Source organism: Mauremys mutica, chromosome 24 (assembly GCF_020497125.1).
Source record: "Mauremys mutica isolate MM-2020 ecotype Southern chromosome 24, ASM2049712v1, whole genome shotgun sequence".
Lineage (NCBI taxonomy): Eukaryota > Metazoa > Chordata > Testudines > Geoemydidae > Mauremys > Mauremys mutica.
In genome coordinates this window covers 5,775,667-5,796,077 of record NC_059095.1, presented here as the reverse complement: position 1 = coordinate 5,796,077, position 20,411 = coordinate 5,775,667, and the positions used below count along the sequence as shown (strand labels likewise).

The window sequence follows — 20,411 nt, the reverse complement described above, 5'->3', positions numbered from 1 at the left end:
GTAGTTCAATCAGGGAGGATGAGGCCCTGTTCTAGCAGTTGACTGCTAGTACAGGGCCTCATCCTCCCTGATTGAACTACCTCGTTATCTCTAGCTTGCTTCTTGCTTGCATATATAAACCTGCCCCTGGAAATTTCCACCACTTGCATCCGAAGAAGTGGGTATTCACCCACGAAAGCTCATGCTGCAAAACGTCTGTTAGTCTATAAGGTGCCACAGGATTCTTTGCTGCTTTTACAGATCCAGACTAACACGGCTACCCCTCTGATACTTCTAAGACCAGACCATGTCAGTGTGGCCAGCTCTCAAGAGCAGGTTTTTATTTTTAATAATCCACCACTTGACTCCAGAAATAAGCTTCTACCTCTCACCCTGAAGACGCATCATTCAGCATTTTCTGTGGTCTGACAGCTAGATTTCCCAGCTGGCTCTCCCTGCTGACTGTGCAGCCTCAGAGCTCAGTTAGATCCACACCCATGGAAGACCCCAAAGAAGCACTATGGGATCAGCTGCTTCACTTAATCCTCCAGCTACAGCTTGTGTCACAGCGTTCCCTTTACATGGGGCAGGTCCCTCTATCCCACAGGCAGCCTGGAAAACCCCCATCTACACAGGTTCCTACTACAGATGCCTTCAGAATCACACCATCCGCCACTGAAGCTGAAGTTTTAAAGTGATCAGAACAGTAAATGAAATATGTCCTGCCCCCAACCCATGAAAATGTAACTTTGAGCATACTTGCTCTGACTTCCTCCCTCCAGAATGGATCAGATTAAAAACCCTCATACCAAATCAATCCCCCCCAGATCAGCAGGACAAAAGTTCCCACCACCACCCTCCCCCCAGCAAACCAACTCTTGCAAGGAAACCGATTCACAAGCTCCTGGGAATTTTTAAAGCAGCTGTATTTTGAAGTAGCTTTGAAATACATTTTTCTCAAAAGCGTCCCTTGCTCTGTATTTTATCTGATCACGACGGTGTTTGGCTGGTCCTCACTCCGGTACAATTCCAGTCCTGCAGCCAACACTCCGCATCCAGGGTGAGAGAAGGGCAGGACCGCAGGGGTTGGCAAGGGGGGTAGAAATACAAAAACCGAACAAGGATGCTGCAGTTTCTATCCCGCAGCCGACAGCGCTTGACGATCTGCAGGCTGGCAACGTACACGGGCGTTGGTCAGTAGGAACCCAGTGCTAAAGAAGTCACCGTGTACCAGCCTATGGCACACGGGGGAGGGAACAAGGGCACGATCTCAGGGCAGGCTGCCCTGCCGCTGGGAAGGTACAGTACAGTACTCCGACGAGCTTACCCTGTGTTTATCCACAAATCATCCAGAACTTCTTGTTGAGCTGAAATGTCCATTTATTTAACAGCAGTAATAATTTAAAATTATAAAAACCCTTTCGGTGTTGACTATGAGAAGGGTGAAGTTATAAAGAAAACAAAAAGGGACTGTGGCAGGGGAGGGAGGGAGGGATAGCTCGTCTATTCCAAGAGTTCGCATCTTCTCTGGCAACTCCCCGACCCTCGCTCGCCCTCCCCACCTGGAGATCCTCGGCGCAAACCAGATTTTGTTACATTGTCATTTTAAAGGTTCAAAACTTCAAAGCATAAGGGAGGGAGGAGCGGGGCGGGGGCAGAATATAAAGAGCGGAATCTCAAAACCATACAAGCCACCTTCCCCCAGCTGGAGTCGCAGCCAATCGCTCAGCACCTTGGGTTTCCAACTGGTGAAGCTTAACGGCCTTTCACGGCAGTTTTAAGAGTCCACGCGGCGACGCGATGAATTCAGAGAACTTCCCCCCACTGAGGAGTCTCGTCTCTGAAGAACCAGGGGCCTCGTGAGGGAATTGCTGGGTTTCAGTCCCCTCATTACTCCGCTCCAGAAGGCCCTTAGTTGCTTATGTTGGCTAGGGAGGAAGGGCTATGGACAGGGAACGCGGGCCGGGGCTGGGCTAGGATTCATGAGTTGTTTGACGAGTTTTCATTACTTGGAGAGCTGGAGGAAGAGGAAGACGAGGAGGAGGAGAAATTCATCCCTGTGAGTCCTGGGGGATTCGTGGCTGTGTTTTGTCCACTTAAACTTTTCCGGCACACAGGGCATGTGTCGTGCTTTGGAGATTAAAAAAAAAATCAAGAGAGAAAGGATTAGACATAGGACACGGGAACAGTGCGAGTAACAGCCGGTCCCGCTGCTGACTGCCTCCTTCTTCAGAGGCAAAAGGCTGCTCACGCTCAGGCATCATCAGGATATAGAAATATTTCCCAGTAAGAACCGTATAATGGAACACGTCCAGAGTATATAATATTCCCCTTGCATCGAAGGGATCCGCACACTGGTATCACTAACCTGTTCCAGCCAAGGGACTATACACCCGTTGTGGAATAGATGATTGCAGGGTAATTGCCGGACATTTTCACCGAGTGTGTAATCCTCTTTACATACAGGACACTCGAGCCCGGAACCTGCGAGTCACAAAAAACACAAAGCTAAGAATCAAGAGGGCTGACGGGGGTATCATTCATTCACCACTTGGGAGCGGAATGAGCGCTGCCATTTCAGAAATCCGGTCAGAGCTGCCCAGCTTTGAAAACTCGCCACGGACGCGCCCCAGCTAACCTAACTCACCCTCTTTATTCCTGACTTAGGTCATCTGGCAACTGGCCTCTCTCAGTCTCCCTAGCACTGGGGAGAAAGCTACTGCCTCCCGAGCTTCTGCCACTTGGGATAGCTGCCTGCATCTCTCCACCTTATTCCCAAATTCCTCTCCTTCCTTACCTATAATTTCTCTCTTACCCCCTTCGCAACATGCTGCTGCCAGTGTTTCATGTGCAGGCTTGGAAAGATTCGATTTTTATTTTTAAATGTCAATGTCACTGTACACACAAACCCATGAAAAAATATTTCCATCAACAACCATCAAAATTTACACACCAGTAAAGAAAGAAAAAGGCTGTTTGAGAACCTATTAGAATTTGAGTTAAGGAAACGTACCTGGTGTATTTTGACATGTGAGGTTGACAATTTGTATTTTAACAATTATAAAACTAACTTTGTGATTCTCAGTTAATACTGTCATTAAATAAGTATTGCCCAATCCCTCCCATCATTCCCCACCATTGTGAAAACTGAACTCAATAAAAACTAAAAAAAAAAAATGCTTAAAAATAGATAGTATAAAAACTAAAAATCAAAGTCTGCCAGCCAGCAAACACTATTCACTGCTCCCAAGAGATGTTTACACGCAGTGGCTGCACCAGCACTGACCGTTTCAGGAGAATTTCACACAGCCGCAGCCCCACCAGGTGCATTTTTACGGCTGTCTCATCTAATGCTGCTTATAGCCCTTCCAGAAGGGCCAGTGGCAGAGGCTTGCAACCTGACCAGAACCTGGCTACAGGTGTCAGATCAGGCACGAAAAGAACTTGACGCTCTCACGCTCGGGTTTGGACTCTGAGGAAGCAAGGGAAGGCTCCGGTTCCCTGTCCCCAGAGCTGTGGAGGTGGCAGCAGGTGGCTGAAGGAGTCGGCAGACAGTGGCCCGGCTCTGCCATGGAAGGGGCACTTCTCCCAAACAGGAAGGCGGGCAGCACCAGGATGCAGAGAGCAGGCTTGGAGTGCACCAGGAGCCCACGCTGTGCTGCTGTGCAGGTAGGGGTGGGATACAGATATCACAGCACAGCAGGCGTGGGATGATGCTGGCTTAGCCAGGCAGGTGGGCTGGATTCCTTCCCCTCCTGCCTGCCAGGAAACTCTGCGGCCAAGGGCGCTAGGGCTGTCTGAAGCTGCTGCCAGGAAGCTGAGCTCCCTGCAGGGGCATGCCTCAGACAGGGCTCCCCTGTCCTGTAGGAAGGAGCCCCAGCAGAGTGCGACGTGTCATGTACCATTTGCACCCAGCAGTGGCACGGACAGAACCTCCTGGGGGGTGAGTGGAGTGCGGGGGTGGAGACCAGACGGCGTAGGGCTCCTGGCCGAGTCCGGCATAGCGTACGCGAGAGCCTTGCTACCTGAAACAAAACCGATGGGACGACCCAGCTACAAGCATCAGGTTTGGGTCAGGTATGAAAACAACGCAACAGGTTCGGCCTGAGCAGATCTCTGTGCAGTGGGAAGCACGCTGCTGGCAGTGGGAAGCACGCTGCTGGCAGTGGGAAGCACGCTGCTGGCAGTGGGAAGCACGCTGCTGGCAGTGGGAAGCACGCTGCTGGCAGTGCTACACCACCACTCCTGCCAGATGCACTACAGCAGTGCGAGAGTCCCCTAAAAAGCGACAATGCCCAGGAGATAGTAAAGGCCTCTCATTTCCAAGACAGGCTGTAGCCTTGGGAGGCAGAGACAGTCCCCCCAACTTCTATGCTGGCTCCAATGTTTATATGCGTCTAGCTACATTAGCTGCTAAAGATGGGGCAGTTAACTGCCTACTGCAAACGTATCAGCTTTACACTGCTTCCGTTCAGGCAGGAGCATGAGAGGTAGCTGTGCCTAGTCCCGCCTCTGGAATTCTTCAGCCCTACGACATGTTAGTAGCCAACATGAAAATCCCAAGGGAAAAACCACATGAAAGCTTCGCAAAGCTCTTCGTTGGACTCCTCGCTGAGGAGGCAGGGGACGTACCTACGTGTTCCTCTGTTATCTGAACGGTGGGGAGCGCTTGGATCTTCTCTTTGTCTGCTGGAGGGGGGCCAGTGTTTTCAAATTGATTTAATAACTGAAAGACAAAACGCCATATGGTACAGGAAAATGACACCGGCTGGATGGTACATAGGATTTGTTAGGCCAAGGGATTGAGACATGTAACAGTGTCCTGTCACCTGTATCCCGCTTTTACTGCTGGCTAACTCCTGATGCTTCAAATATTAATTCCCCATCATGGAGCTGGGCTCCTTTGCAGAGCCGCAGCGAGGAGAAAAATTCCATCTTGACCTCCGAATGGACCAGCTGACAACCCTCAGCATGAGATTTAACATGCATATAGACAGTGGGACCATGAGTCTTGAACCCTGGTCCACAGGGCTCTTAGGAGCTAGTAAGTTCCAACCTGCCACCCAGGGACCTACTAGCAGTTGCTGGAATAGAAGCCCCCAGGCAGAGGACTCCAGTCCTGGAATCTGATTGGCAGAATGCTGGAGGTCCTGATTGGTTCACAACTTCTATATAAACCCAGCACAGGAACAGGAAGTTGTGCATGCAACTGGGATCTCCCTGCTTTGGACTGCTTCCTAATTCCTGATTCCTGCTCCAACCACTAGGTCTGACCGCCCATGCCCCAGTCATGACAATTCATCTTAGAACTCTCCGGCAGTGAATTCCACTTGCCGAACACATGCTACAGGAATTATTTCCTTTTAATGTTTTTAAACATTGTTCCTGCCACAAATTTAATGAGTGTCTTTGTTATCAGGCAGCATGAGGAATATCCCTCTATGGAAGGCCTGGTCTACACTATAGAGGGGCGGGGGCAGAGAAATCGATCTAAGATACGCAACTTCAGCTACGAGAATAGCGTAGCTGAAGTCGACGCATCTTAGATCGACTTAATTCGCATCCTTGCCACCACTCCCCTGTCGACGCCACCTCTTGCCCTGGTGGAGTTCCGGAGTCGACGGGGAGTGCGTCCGGGGATCCATGTATCGCGTCTAGACCCTGATAGATCGATCACTACCTGCCGGGTAGTGTAGCCATACCCTTAGAGAAAGGGCTCCATTCCAGTACCAACCACTGCACATGAGCATCCCCCAGTGGCAGACACATAGAACAGGTGCCAGTTTTACCTGTGTAATAATTGCATCCAAGCCATTGGCACCCCAGGCATAGTCCATCGGATTCGAATGCAAGACTCCCCTTTAAGAATAAAGACAACAGGGTTTTAGTCTCCACTGGGACTACACACAACCAGACCTTTAGGTAGAGTAACCCGTAACTCCAACTCACCAAGGGCCTAGTCCTAGGTTTGGTATTGTTGTAGGTGCAATAATGCCATTGACCAGCTGCTGTATAATTCTGAAAGACAGCAAAATCAAGATCAAAGAACTACTAGGATCCACTACATCCCACAAACAGCCCGGAAGCCCAGAGCGGCTAGGAAATACTGTGGTACCAGCAGGGGGAACGAAAGGTAAGGCACGGTATCCAGCTTAAGATGCAACTGCATCCTAGTGACTACTTATTTCTTGCCACAGGGGAAGTCGAAGGATTTTATTCAGAGAGGAACATTTTCCTACACAAAGGTGGGAAGTGGACAGTGTCTCTGGGATGTACGTAGAGAAAAATCAATCCTACTCTCTAGCATAGGCCTGGGAGGCAGCAGCATTTCCAGCTGCCGATTGCAAGGAGCGGAGAAATTCACCAGCGATCGGACACATCAGCTGGGTTTCATGCTGCTTTGCCCACAAGGAAAAGAATCAGGGCAGACAGATGCTTACTCAGACTAGGGCATCTTTTAGTTAAAAGCTCCTAGGTATACAGCCAGCAAGTCAATTTCACTCAAGATACAGGCTTGATGAGGGTTCTAGTCCGGCTGAAATTTAATCTCCCAAAAGCAGTTGTTTGCATGGAAAGTAAGACATCTGTGAAGGAGGAGAACTCGACCCAGGAAGTTTTTAGTGAGGGACTAGTCCTCGTGAATGGATAATACAAACGTTATGGTTCTCAGCTAAACCACGTTAAAAAGAAAACCAAGCCCTGGTCACTGAGCAGAGCACTAGAAAGCACTTCTCACCCTTCCAGCGTCGGGACTCCCTCGTGCCTGCCAGTGGCACGCCGCGCAGTGAGACGGGCTCGGGGCTGCCTTGCGCCATATCTGTGCCGAGACTGGTGTTCTCTCTCCCGCCGGTTCTCGGAGTCCCTGTTGTCCTCAGATTGGCCACTGGACCCAAAGGCAGGAAACTCAAAGCTGTCATCAAAAATCCCAAAGGCGAACTGGCCATAGCCCTGTGGCAAGGTGAATAAGTGCTGATCCACGTTCTGTAGTGAAGAGAATTCAAGGCAGATTGGGCACAAGGAGCGAGCTTTTACTTCTAACAACAACATTCAGGTTCCAACAAAGGCCTCTGTGATGAGACAGAGCCAGACTCTGCAGACCGCCTCCAGCATCACAGCGGAGGGCTCTGTGCTGAGAAGCAGCACTGCAATGAGCAGACGGCATCGGCTGAGATTATATTTAGGAAATAACCATTATTTTTCTGATACCACTGTGTGGCACTGAGGCGAACTACTCACTCTTTAAATCAGAGGTGGGCAAACTACGGCCCGTGGGACCGTGCTGCCCGGCCCTTAACTCCCAGCCAGGGAGGCTAGCCCCTGACTCCTCCCTCGCTGTCTCCCCTCCCCCTCAGCCATGCCACCACGCGGGCAGCGCTCTGGGCGGCGGGGTTGCATGGTCCTGCCAAGCAGAGCGGCAGTGTGTCTAGCTTCAGCCGGGCGGCGCGGCTGCCAGACATGCTGTTCTGAGCAGCATGGTAAGGGGGCCGGGGGGTTGGATAAGGGGTGGGAGGTTCTGGGGGGCAGTCAGGGGACTGGATGGGGCGGAGGTTCTGGGGGGCGGACGGGGGGCATTGGATAAGCGTGGGAGTTCCGGGGGGCCTGTCAGGGGATGTGGATAGGGGTCAGCGCAGTCAGGGGACTGGGAGCAGGGGGGTTGGATAGGGGGTGGGGTCCTGGGGGCGATCAGGGGACAAGGAGCGGGGGTGTGTGTGTGGACGGGTCGGAGGTTCTGAGGGGGGTGGAAACTGTGAGGTGTCGGATGCGGGGCGGGGGCCAGGCTGTTTGGCTCCCCCTAACCGCCTGGCTCCCCCTAACAACAGCGGGACCTGGGGATACTCAGCTGTCCACCGAGAAGAATGGCGTATTTAGAGAGTTCTAGAAGCGGCGTTGGATGATATTTGCCCCCAAACTTTGACAGAATCCAGGGGACATCATCAAACGATCTGCCCGTGGAAAACATTCAGATTCAATGGCAAGAAAAAAGGGAAATCTAGCAGGGGATGGAGAGCTGCTATTACTCACCTCGAATGGATGCCTGCTCTGATCGCTGGTCGATGCGGAAGAGCTGGAACCATTCTCAGCATTCCTGAGAAGAGCGAACAGCATCGGTTAGCCTCAGAAATGCTGACTCGCGACGGCGCGGGGTCGATGGAAAGCCTTTTGCAGCAGAGGGAAGCAAGGGATGGGCTCTCGGGAGGGGCAGACAGCACACCAGTTTACGAGTTGTGCAAAACCACTTCACAGGCAACACATGATTTTCTCAGCAGCTGCTGTTTTCCACCACAATTGCTCATGTAATTTTTTTTTCTTGCTGTTCCTTACTTCCCTGAATGTTCAGACCTTTTCCCCCTCTTGTTGATTGCCTTGTGCACCTCTCATGAAGCTGCAGAACAGTAACTTTGCTAGGGAAGACCCACCTGTTCCATCAGCCAAGCATTTCTCTACCCACTCCACCCCAAGGCAACTCAGCTACGTTCTCGAGAGCACCACGAGGGTAAGATTTAGGATGCCAACATCACAACGATGCAAACATGCTTAATGCTGCTGTTGCAAACCCACTCATCAGAACCAGTCCTCTTTTCTGCACTGCAAAATCACATGACCAGTCAGAGAATATGAGTTAGCAAATTATTACAAGAGAACTATTAACAATACACAGCGCTATGCTTTCAAAGAGCTGTATGAACGTTACTCCTCATGGCTCATGCGTGTGCTAAGTGTTATCCTGGTTTTACAGCAGAGTAAACTGAGGTTTAGAGCGCCTGAGTGACTCTACCAAGGTCACAGCAAGTCACTCTCAGAGCTAGGATTAGCTAGGAATGATTTCTAGCTCCATCTACCAGACAATGCTGCCTTTCACCAATGATTTGGTGAATCATGGAGCGATGCCTCTGCACGGGTTTAGAAAACCTACTGCAATCCAAAGGAATAACTAATGCGCATTTGACACAATTGACACAGGCAGAGACTTACTTACACGTTTCAGAACAAACAAGTGAACTTCTTTAACATCTTGTCACCTCGCATTGTTTAAACCTCAAGGCTACTCTCTCTGCAAGTCAAGACCAAGAATCACATTACGTGTAACCTGCACTGGCAAACGCACCATTACAGCCAAAACCGGTCAGCGTGTCCACACATTAAAGCATTTTTTACAAGGCAAAAACCACATCCTGATCACATTCTGTATAACTGTGTGGGTATCACTGCTTCCTGCTGCGTGTATGGGACAGTGCAGTGGTTCTCTAATTTTTGTACGGGTGACCCCTTTCACATAGCAAGCCTCTGAGTGCGATCCCCCCTTATAAATGAAAAACACTTTTTAATACATTTAACACCACATAAATGCTGGAGGCAAAGCGGGGTTTGGGGTGGAGGCTGACAGCTTGCGACCCCCCATGTAATAACCTCACGACCCCCTGAGGGGTCCCGACCCCCAGTTTAAGAACCCCTGGAATAGGGGGTGTTTCTTCACAGTGGCCTCTGGGACATCATACGCTCTCTCAGATTTCGGGGGGAGGGGGGAGCTACCCCCGATTAACCCACAGCTAGGTGCTATTGTCTACATAGCAGAAAAACTGACAGAAATCAGCTACTGTCGTGCTTATTATTTCATTTAAATTAATATGTATATTTTGGTCGTGCCTAAGGACCAACCAAGATAAGGACACAATTATGCTGGGCACCCTGCAACACAGAACAGTACATGGTCCTGCCCTGAAGAGCTTACAACCTAACTAGACAAGACAGACACAGGGCGGGGGAAGAGGTAGAACATGCAAGCAGAGTAAACAACGTGATGGCAGCAAATGGGATTTTAAATTGCCTGGTGGATGGTTTTTGGGAGGGTGGGGGGGTTAGTTAGCAGTGGATCAGTTAAAAGGAAAGAAAAGGGCAGGGGGATGAGGGGTCAAGGCATGGGAGAAGAGAAGGTTGGAGTGAAGCTAAGATGAAGAGACTGTGGGGAAGAGAGGTTTGGAGCAAGCAGCCCATCAGCACAGGACAGAGAAAGTCCCGTCAAAAGTTCTCTGAATGTCCACAGGTCACTAGCCAGGATGTCAGGCTTCCAACCATCATGGTTCGGAAACATGGTTGTGGACATAGACTGTGTATAAGTTAAGTATGTTACAACTTTGGAAAAACCAAGCAGGTTTTCACTGAGAAAAAATAAATATTGTTAGAGGTTGTCCAACTGGTCCGTTTAGTTTGTAACACCTCCCACCCCAGGAAAAGGAAACAGAACAGAGAAGATTCCAAGTTAACATTCATGATATCCTTCAGGAACAGCACATTACCTGGGCTCCTCCGGAAGTTCTTCAATAAAACCAGATTCACACCTTGGGCAAATATAATCCTATAGAAGAGAAAAACTACATGAGAAACGCAGGTGCTAGAAAATAGTTACAGATAGTATCTTCCATATGGAGAAATGGAGCAAAACCCTGCGTTCCAGTCTCAAGGATGGATGTTACAGCTAGCCAACAGGCATAAGGCACAGAAAACCTGACTGCGCTCATAATAATACTCTATAAACTAAAAGGTGAAGTCAGGCAGTGCGCCACTCCCCAAGGTCCACCATGCTTTAAGTATTCACTGTTTTGAGCCACTCTGCCGACAAGCAGGAGCTCTGAGTCCTGGAGAAGGAGGAAGCCATCTTTATGGATTAGATATGGTAGGACATATAGCACTGCAGCCCCATGTAACACCGGGCTCAAATTATTCATATTTAAGGGGACTAACTAGAAATGGGTCTTCATCGTGCAGGCCACACCAACTTTCACAATGAGGACCAACATGTAACAATACGTGAAGTTAACAATTCCAGAGAAAATTCCAAACTTCATAACCTCACTCTTATTATCCTTCCCCAGGTAGAGCAGGATTAACTACAAATATAATAGACAGCCTTTCTACCTCACACTTTCCGGAGCATTTTTTAGTTTCTGATAGCAAGTGGGAAGATTTCAGGAATTCTGGCTGGACTGACTTTGTGCCGTTGATGACGGAAGGCTACAAATCCCAGAATTCCACGCTTGTTTCTCACCTTTTTGTAAAAAGGATCTCTACTTAACAGACTCATGGGGCACAGACACATGTCTGCATCCTTCTCTATCCACACTGTATTACATGAACCAGTTTTAAATGCTGCATAAAACCATTTCAGGCATAACAGTTTCCCTAGTCAGTAGGAACAGGGTACAACTGTTATCAAATCATGTTTTAAATTCATTCTGTTATGCCGAGATTAGCCTATAGACCACAGAGTCAAGCTCCCTTTATAACAGTTTTAAAACCATTAACGTATGCCAGTGTTCCCTCTAATTTTTTACATCCATGTGCGGAATGAATTTGGTTATGTGCACCAATATGGAAGTGATGTGTGGCGGAGGTGGGGCCGAGGGGAGTGACGTGTGGGAGGGGGCTCAGGGCTGGGGCAGAGGGTTGGGGTGCAGGGAGGTGAGGGCTTTGGCTGAGGGCTCTGGGGTGGGGCCGGGAATGAGGGTTTCAGGATATGGGAGGGGGCCCAGGGCTGGGGCAGAGGGTTGGGTTGCAGGGGGTGAGGGCTTAGATGGGGGTGTGGGCTCTGGGGTGGGGCTGGGGATGAGGGGTTTGGGGTGCAGGCTGCCCCGAGGGGGGAGAGCGGACTCCCCCCAGCCCTCTCTTGCCGCAGCCGCCCTTGATAGCCTGCTGCGCAGCCATGTGGACGCACAGCTTAGAGGGAACTTGGGCCTTCATCACACACTGGCCAGACAAACTTAAGCCTGAAACTGTTTGGAGCATGGTTTAAAAATGGTTCAGGTAACGCTGGTTAACCCCCGGCGCAGACAGAGCATTAGGAAGAAGACAGATCTTGATGTAGTCACAGGTGAAGTGAAAGCAAAACCACTGGATTTCCTGGCAAGGCAGCACGCGTACGTGTTGATTTTCAAATGGCTTCTAGAGGACAAACTGTCAGAATGAAAGAGAAACACTGTGGAGTTACAGTTACTGCCAATTATCATGTCAGGAAAAACTAAGAGGAAAACAATTACTAACAAGAGCTGGGATTTTTCACCACCCAGGGTATGTCGACACTGCAATTAGACAACCCAGCTGACTCAGGCATGTGGGGCTGGGGCTGAGAGGCTGTTTAACTGTGGTGTAGACGTTGGGTCTCTGGCTGCAGCCCCGAGCTCTGGGACACTCCCACCTTGCAGGGTCCTAGAGCCTGGGCTCCAGCCAGAACCCAGATGTCTACACCACAGTTTAGAAGCCTCACAGCCCCAGTCAGCTGGCATGGGCCTGCCATGGGTTTATAATTGCAGTGTAGCTATTCCAGTGGAGGCTTCAAGGAGACATAAGAGGGTCATTCTGCAACACAAACACTAAAATAACCTCCCACTCTGCATGCTCATTAGAGAAAGCTCGTTCCATCTACCTCTATCGCTCCAAATTAAAGCCCGGATTTTTTATAAAGCTCACACAGACTGCATGTTCAGAATCAGGAGTCCTTCTCAGAGGAAGGATCTTCTACACCGGCTTTTCTCATTTAGTCCCAGCTTTAGTGACGCGTTTATGTTTACTGACTAGTGATGATTCGATTGCCCCTTTGAGACAGAAGAAACTCAAAGGGCTTAAATTATATGAAGGAATCACTTGTCACTAAAATGAGCCCCCACAAATAACTGCTCACAACAATGCTTTACAATACAGTGCAGCTGAAGAGAGGAAGGGAAGTGTACCATGCCCAGTTTGAACCCAACAGGACATGTTGGTCATTTATATTTTGCCTACCCTAAGTGGAATTTGCTAATTCCACTGATATTGATAGCTGGCTTATCTGAGTTTATTTTTTCAAAAAATGCAGATGCTGCTTCCCCACCACTTTTACTTTCAGGACTGTCACACCCACTAGAACAGGGGTCAGCAACCTTTCAGAAGTGCTGGGCCGAGTCTTCACTTATTCACTCTGATTTAAGGTTTCGTGTGCCAGTCATACATTTTAACGGTTTTAGAAGGTCTCTTTCTGTAAGTCTATAATATAGAACTAAACTATTGTTGTATGTAAAGTAAAGAAGGTTTTTAACATGTTTAAGAAGCTTCATTTAAAATTAAATTAAAATGCAGAGCCCCCCCGGACTGGCGGCCAGGACTCGAGCAGTGTGAGTGCCACTGGAAATCAGCTCACGTGCTGCCTTCAGCACACGTGCCATAGGTTGCCTACCCCTGCACTAGAACATAAGGCACATCTACATTAACCCGCAGCTTGAACTACGGTGGTATGAATAGCAGTGACTACCAAAGTGCTGTGCTGTGGACGCTGCAGGCATGAATTTAAAGGTCCCAGGTCCAAGAGGACTAAATTAGTGTGAACTTGGGATCTTTACGTTTGCACCCGAAGCACCCACACGGGGGCAGTTACAGCACAGCACTTTGGTGCGCTCTGCTATTCACACCCTTTTAGTCCAAACCCTGGGGTCAGTGTAGTCAAGCCCAAAGATATTCCACTTAGGAGCCGAGCTACCCGATTCCTAAAAGGAACAGGATACAAGTGGCCTGTGTTCACCCTGCTAAGAAGTTTGCGATTCCTCCCCAGGCCATGGGGGAAAAAAAACATTGCAAGACCCTAACTGTGCACAGCAACACCCGAAATCCATTTGATCTTGTCTCTATTCAAGAAAATAAGGAGTCAGCAAGACACTACCCATCTGTAGGTACTGCCCCTGAATACCACTTAACAGATGCAGCTGCCTCCTCTCCCCCACGGAACTCTCTTTAGATTTGCAGTCATGTTTCTACAAACTACCCGCAACTTGTATTTCAGATGTGTTCCTACCTAACCCAAATGCCTCACAGGGGCAGGAGTGTACAAAAAACTGGATCAGTCTCTCTCCCTTTGAAATAAACTTCAGCCAATGTCCTCAATTTCCATCAATGCCCCACTCGGATAAGAATTTACAAAACCAATCTCTTGCTTTCCATGCTCAGTACCGTGAGCCTGAACAAGAGAAGCAAGTGATTTGCTCCTCTCAGCTTTCCTATTAGAGGGAAATAATTCTGCCAACAGGCAGTTCTGAATACAGCAATCAGCAAATTCTTTTGCAGCTGGAACAGCACAATTGCCAAAGTTTGCGGCTCCTCAAACTGTTAGACTCTTTCCTTTTGTAACACATGCAGTGCCAGTTCCATTCCGGCGACTTAGTTTGCTGTCAATAAGAGTGACCTACCTGATTTGGACCTCTGAAACAACTAGCTTCTTGAGCATCAATCAACTGGGCCTGGATTTTCAGCATTGAGGTATGTTAGGAGACAGACAACTGTTGCGTTCACCACCAGAAGGATTGCTCCAATTGTTATAGGAAACCCAACTTTGCATATTACACAAGGCTAGTGACCAATATCTCTGGGAGGAAATATTTTGCGGGGGAGGGAGGGGTGACAACCAACAAATTCCCTATCCACCCTCTCAAAGCTCAAGAGTAGTTAGCAGGAGCATATCAGCCTTTTAGCTCTTAAATTGTATATAAATGTAAAATATAAATCCAATTCTTTCAACCCAGTGAAAAACGGATCAGCTCTACAAAGGGTTCATTTCACCCACTGCTCAAGTGCAGGTATCCCAGAAGTGAAACAGCAGGTGTTTAAAAGAACGCAGCAACATAACATTGTAGGAAGAACTGTAGGTAGGTGGACTAATTACCTAAGCTGGAATCTGGTCAAGAAATCTATCTTCAGCACGTTTTGAAAGCACTATGGAATCTCTAATGGGACCAAAGATTAAAGGCCTCAGTTTTATGTATTTCAGAAACGGCACTTCCAGTTGCTGACTCAGAAAGATGAGTGCCACCAGCTGCATCACCATGCTGGATTTCCTCAAGGTCTTCCATTCAAGCAACAACCAGCCCTGTCTTTGGTTAGTTTATGAACCAGTGCCTGACATAAGTCCAAGGTTGCGTATCTAGAAAATCTTGCTAGAAACATTCTCTTTCCTGATTTTAAAATAACAGCCAGCAAAATTATCACCAAATAGCCACTGAATTGAGGAGTTATCTGGAAAGCTGGATGCTCAAATTAAAGCCTGCAGGCTAAACGTGCTTTAACAAAAATGTTAACCTCCCAGTTCAACAGTAGTTTGTCGAAATATCAGGGGAATCCCTGCTGTCACACGTGAAAGAAAATGACATCCAGTTAGTGAGTCTGAAGCTGTGGTTAAAAATGTCCGTTACAACGTAATCAGACTAGAAAATAAAATCTAGTATTTGATAGTCACACCTAAAAAAATCTCGTCCATATAAAGGGTTAACCAGGTATATTCTCTCTCTCTCACACACATATACATGGAGAATCAAGCATCAGTGTGCACTGGAAGGTTTTAGCAGCTGTTGTTCACAGACAAAGATCACACCCTGAGGAGCATTCATAATGTAATATTTACCTTAAAGCTAAATCAGACACAGACTGAGATGTAGGAGCGTATTTACCAAACAAAAAAACAACAAAACTAGTATTTTTGTAACTTTGGGAGGTTTCAAAAACATCGGGAAAAGGCAGAATCTTTTCACAGTAAGCATCACAGCAATGCTACAGGAGCAGCTGAACAGCAACTGATTTAAAGGAGACATTTTGCTTTATAGTTAAAAATCATTTGACAGCCTTCTCGGCAGCCTGTTACAATTACTAGACTAATCTAGACACCCTCAAAATATAAAAAACTTGTAAACTTTCCTCTAATTCATTTTCAGAAACACTCCTCTGCACAGTCTACTGGCACTAGGTGTAAAGTCTGACACTGAAAGATAGTTTGCAGTGGTGTTGTAGCGGATAGGAGAGGGACAACGTGGGTGAGGGAATCTCTTTTATGGGACCAGGTTCCGTTGGTGGAGACTACATGCTTTCAAGCTACACAGAGCTCTTCATCAGGTCTGAGGCAGAAAAAGAGATGTGTGTATCTCAAAATCTTACACTTCTCCAAGGCTATGTATACCCTAGAAAGCTTACAGCACCGGACTGTACCAATGCAGCTGCACTGCTGTAAGATCTCTCGTGTAGCCGCTCTATGCGGATGGGACACAGCTCTCCTATCAACGTAATTAAACAACCCCCAAAGAGAGGTAGTAGTTACGTCAGCGGAAGAAGCTCTTCGGCCGACATAGCACTGTCCACACCAGCGCTTCTGTTGGTGAAACTTACGTCGCTCAGAGGGGTGGTTTTTTCCACACTCCTGAATGACACAAGTTACACTGTACCGACAAATGTGGTAGTGTAGATATAGCCTAACAGAAGATAGATTTTTGGTAGGATTTTGCAACTCAGACTTTACAGCTGGGAGTTTCAAAGAGACCCAAGGGAGTTAGGCACCCAATTCTCATTGAATTAATAAGAACTGAACACCTAACTTCCTTTTGCTCCTTCCAAAACCCTGGCCAAAGGGCACGGTAAAAGTGCTCTTTATCACTATATAAAATGCTATAGATTTGAACACGCAGAAGGAAGATTTGACAAAGTAGTCCAGCGCAACCAACCAACTATTCACAGCCCTGTGAATTACTCTAGTAAAGAGACCGGTTGACAGCAACACACATTTACAATACACAGTGAAGCTCTGGGTTGATTTTTAAATATGAATTCAACTGGATTACTGTTGCACACAATTTAAAAAGACTTCCCTAGAAACAATACAACACCGAGAATCCTCATGGTCTAATGGCTAGAGTAGGGAAGTGGGTTCTATTTCCAACCTTGGCACTGGTGTTTTTATGACCTTGGGTAAATTTCTTAATCTGTTTGAGGGCTCAATTTCCCCAGTAATACAGGAGTAATATTTAGCAACATGTCTAAAGGACCCTGAGATGTTCAGCTCTAAGCACTCTACTAAAATGTCAAGTATTATATCTGGAACTCACTTACAACCAAGTTCATGGCACAACTTGAGTTTTCATTGTACACCAGATCAGCAAATGAATTTCAATAAAGATAGAAATTCTATTGCAATTAATTTCCTGGCATGATGTTAAGAGTTTCAGGACAAATAAAGGCTCAGCATCAAGGGAAAAGCTCATTAACTTCAAAAACAAACTTGATGGGCTGATGACATTTGGCAACTCATTAATAGAACACATCTTGGCTGGATTTCCTACAAGTCATGGTCCAACGTGTTACTTTATCAAAGTCACTTTCATGACGATAATCAGCACTTTATTCTCACCATTATGGCGGGAGGGTGTTTGTCTCCTAACAAGTAAAGATGCATGGGCATTTTAGTTGGAGGTTAAAGCACACTGTTAAAGCACTACAGTGAGTGTAAGAAACAGTCCTGCGCTGGACAGTGAAATTATTGTGTTTGCCTCATGATTGCCCATTCTTACATTCCAAAGCATTACTTTCTCTAGGGGTTACACGCCGCTTTTCTCCACTGACTGCTAATAGAAAATCTTCCTGATAACTGGAGGAACTCTCTCACACCCCCTAGGTTTTTGTTTGGGGGTTTTCTGGTGCACATAGACTAGAAAGCACACACCTTTAATTTGGAAGAATGTCACTTAGAACCTCTCCCTCCACCTAAATGAAGGCGGGGGGGGGGGGGGGAAGAAAAACCCAGAGGCATGGATAGGTGCCAGGAGACGGACCCTCTGGGTATTTGGTCTAGGGAGCGCTGGGGTGGGTGCATCTTTTAATCAAACGTTTTGCAGCGTATGTTACCTTGAAACATTGAAGTCACCCTCCCAGTCGGGTTGTCCCAGTTCGAAAGCCTGGGGGAAGGGTGTGTGGGGACAGCCACCGCCTCGCCGTTTAACAGTCGGCAGAATCCCAGTCTCCCCCACTACCCCAGAACATGGGGGGGGGTCCCCTTCACCCTCCTGCTCCCCACCCAAGAGCCCCCGGTCCCCTTCGCTATCTTCCAACCCAGGACGGGCAAGGGGATGCCCGGCAGGCTAGAAACTCCCCCGCCTTCGCCAGCACGGAGCCCATCACCCTCCCAGCCTGGCTTCCCCAAACCCCGCCCAGTACAGCCTCCCCTCCCTTCCCTTCCCCCCCCAGCCTCGGGGATCCTTTTACACCCCTCCCCCGCCCCCCCACCCCAACCCCCCGATCCCGGCCCCCCTTTCTGCCCCCACTGCTCCCCACGGCCCCAGCTCCCCCCGTCTTCTCACTCACCCTCCCCAGGCCGCTGCCCCCCCCCCAGCGACCCCCTCGCAGCCCCCCGCCCCCCAGCTGGCCCAGGCCCCTCAACCCCCCCCCGGCCGCTCCCCAGCTCAGGCCGCGGCGCCCCCCTCACCGGCAGGCGCGGAGCGATCTCGGCCGCGCAGCAGTGGCAGAAATACCGTCCCGGCTGCGGGGAAGCCTCCGCCATCTTTCCCCGCCCGCCCCGCCGCCCCGCCCGGCCGGGGGCGACGCGCGGCGCGGCTACGGCAGCCGAGCAGGCACGAAAAGGGCTCGCGGAGGGACTGGCGGAAACGCGGCTCGAGATGAGGCGGAGCCGCTGCGACTCGGGGCGGGAGAGGAGTGAAGGGCGGGGCTGCTGAGAGTCTTGAGGGCGGGGCCTCTTTGCTTTGCGGGAGGAGGCGTTGAGTCTCCTCAGGGGAGAGGGCTGAGGTGGGGCAGGGGGGAAACCACTGGAGGGCATAGCCATGCCCACTGGGGCTCCTGAGGAAGTGGGAGGGGCTAAAACCATTTTGGGAGGAGGAGCTAAATGAGGAGGGGGGGAAGAGCAGGAGGGCTTGGGGAAGGACTCCCCATCTAGGGTCTATGACCACTCACTGCACAGGGTATAGGGTGTAGGGGGCTGCATGGGAGCATTGGGGGCTGCACAGGGGTATGGGGTGTACTGTGTAGGGGGCTGCACGGGGGCATAGGGGACTGCACAGGGGTATGGGGTGTACTGTGTAGGGGGCTGCACGGGGGCATGGCGACTGCACAGGGGTATAGGGGGTAGGGGGCTGCACGGGGGCATAGGGGACTGCACAGGGGTATGGGGTATAGGGGGCTGCACGGGGGCATAGGGGACTGCACAGGGGTATGGGGTATAGGGGGCTGCACGGGGGCATAGGGGACTGCACAGGGGTATGGGGTGTAGGGGGCTGCACGGGGGCATGGGGACTGCACAGGGGTATAGGGTGTAGGGGACTGCATGGGGGCATAGGGGACTGCACGGGGTATGGGGTGTACCGTGTAGGGGGCTGCAGAGGGACGTAGGGGACTGCTCAGGGGTATGGGGTGTAGGGGGCTGCACGGGGGCATAGGGGACTGCACAGGGGCGGGGTATCCCTCTACCTGTGCCTGTTGGGCTCTGTGGGGTCTGCACAGAGGCCTGTCTGCTTGTTGGTCTCAGATACAAAAGAAGCCCCACAAGACAGTGTCTCCCACTACCGCTAAGCCTCAACACCTAGAACAGCCCGGTGCTAACACACAGCGGTGGGAGCGGCTCCTTTGACTGAAGTGCCGGGGCTCTGGCGTCTGGTGCCGGGTTCGATTTTCCACTGGCGAACGTGACGCTTATCTCGAGGTGGCCGCTCAGCACCAGCAACCCTCTCACATCTGTGGGTGAGTTTTTCTCTGTAAATGTATGCTTGCAAGCACAAGACTGACTTCATCTGCCACTGAAATGCAGCCACCTCTGGGGTGGAGTGCAGCAGTTGACAACCCCACAGCAAAGCTGCATGTTGGTGAGGGACAGGAATTGAAGGAGAATTGGTAACTGGATGGAGTAATATTTCAACTGCATTCTGCATAATACATATTTTATAAACTACACTGTGGAAGAACAATGTTCTGACTGATAGGAGAGCTTACTCATGGTGCTACTACCAGTTTGTGTCCTTGGGCTCGCTGCTGCCCACAGAGTTCCATAATTTAGCTAATGTCTCTTCTCTTCATTACTACAGAGGTATTTCCATGGAGACTACATAGTCCAGCATGCTTCTGGTCTGAAATCAATTAGAGCATTGCATGCTGGGACTTGCAGTCTCCATCGACTGCACCTGTGTCTTCTCAGTTTGTCCCAATGTGGGTCAATTAGGAGAGGAGGCAGCCCTCAGCTGAGCAAAGTTTGCTAGCCACTGCAGCCAGTACATCCTCCTCCTTCAAGGGACAGATTTGTTTCCAGGGGATGACACTTCACTGAAGATGGATTTGACCCAGTATCTGTACTAGAGAAGAACTAGCTGTGGCGTGCTGATGCTGCCACTCCAGCACCGGTGCTGTCAAAGAGTATTTTTTTGCTATGGCGTTTAAATTCCAGTGCTGTGTGCTCATGTTCCTAGTACTTCTGGCGGCACTGGGGTTCATCTCTCCCTTGTGTCTGGCATATTAGATAGGTGAGAAACAGTTAAAGCAAATTCCCCCATTTTTACCATTTCTGTTTCCATGGAAATGCTAGCTGGTGGTCAGGGATGAAACGATCTGTTGCCAATTTCAGCTGTGGCTGTTGGGACCAGTTAGTGCTGGTTGACAAA

At 49.4% G+C, this 20,411-nt stretch overlaps 1 protein-coding gene across 1 annotated transcript; it reads right to left on the bottom strand.

Moving 5' to 3' along the window:
- Nucleotides 1-901: 901 nt before the first annotated feature.
- Nucleotides 902-18,423, bottom strand: RNF126 (ring finger protein 126). The gene is made up of 9 exons (XM_044999037.1): nucleotides 18,236-18,423; nucleotides 10,275-10,333; nucleotides 8,002-8,065; nucleotides 6,716-6,960; nucleotides 5,929-5,997; nucleotides 5,769-5,838; nucleotides 4,612-4,705; nucleotides 2,348-2,463; nucleotides 902-2,109 (listed from the first exon to the last, which is right to left on the bottom strand). Exons 1-9 carry the CDS (start codon nucleotides 18,308-18,310, stop codon nucleotides 1,960-1,962), a joined length of 942 nt encoding a protein of 313 aa, XP_044854972.1. The 5' UTR covers nucleotides 18,311-18,423; the 3' UTR covers nucleotides 902-1,959.
- Between the last annotated feature and the right edge of the window lie 1,988 nt (nucleotides 18,424-20,411).

Excerpts from the sequence above, each read along its gene's own strand:
- RNF126 (XM_044999037.1), bottom strand. The coding sequence starts at position 18,310 with ATGGCGGAGGCTTCCCCGCAGCCGGGACGGTATTTCTGCCACTGCTGC. Across the intron at positions 4,706-5,768 it reads TGGATGCAATTATTACACAG|TTATTAAATCAATTTGAAAA; the intron begins GTAAAACTGGCA and ends TTTGTCTTTCAG. Across the intron at positions 2,464-4,611 it reads GATAACAGAGGAACACGTAG|GTTCCGGGCTCGAGTGTCCT; the intron begins GTACGTCCCCTG and ends TGTGACTCGCAG.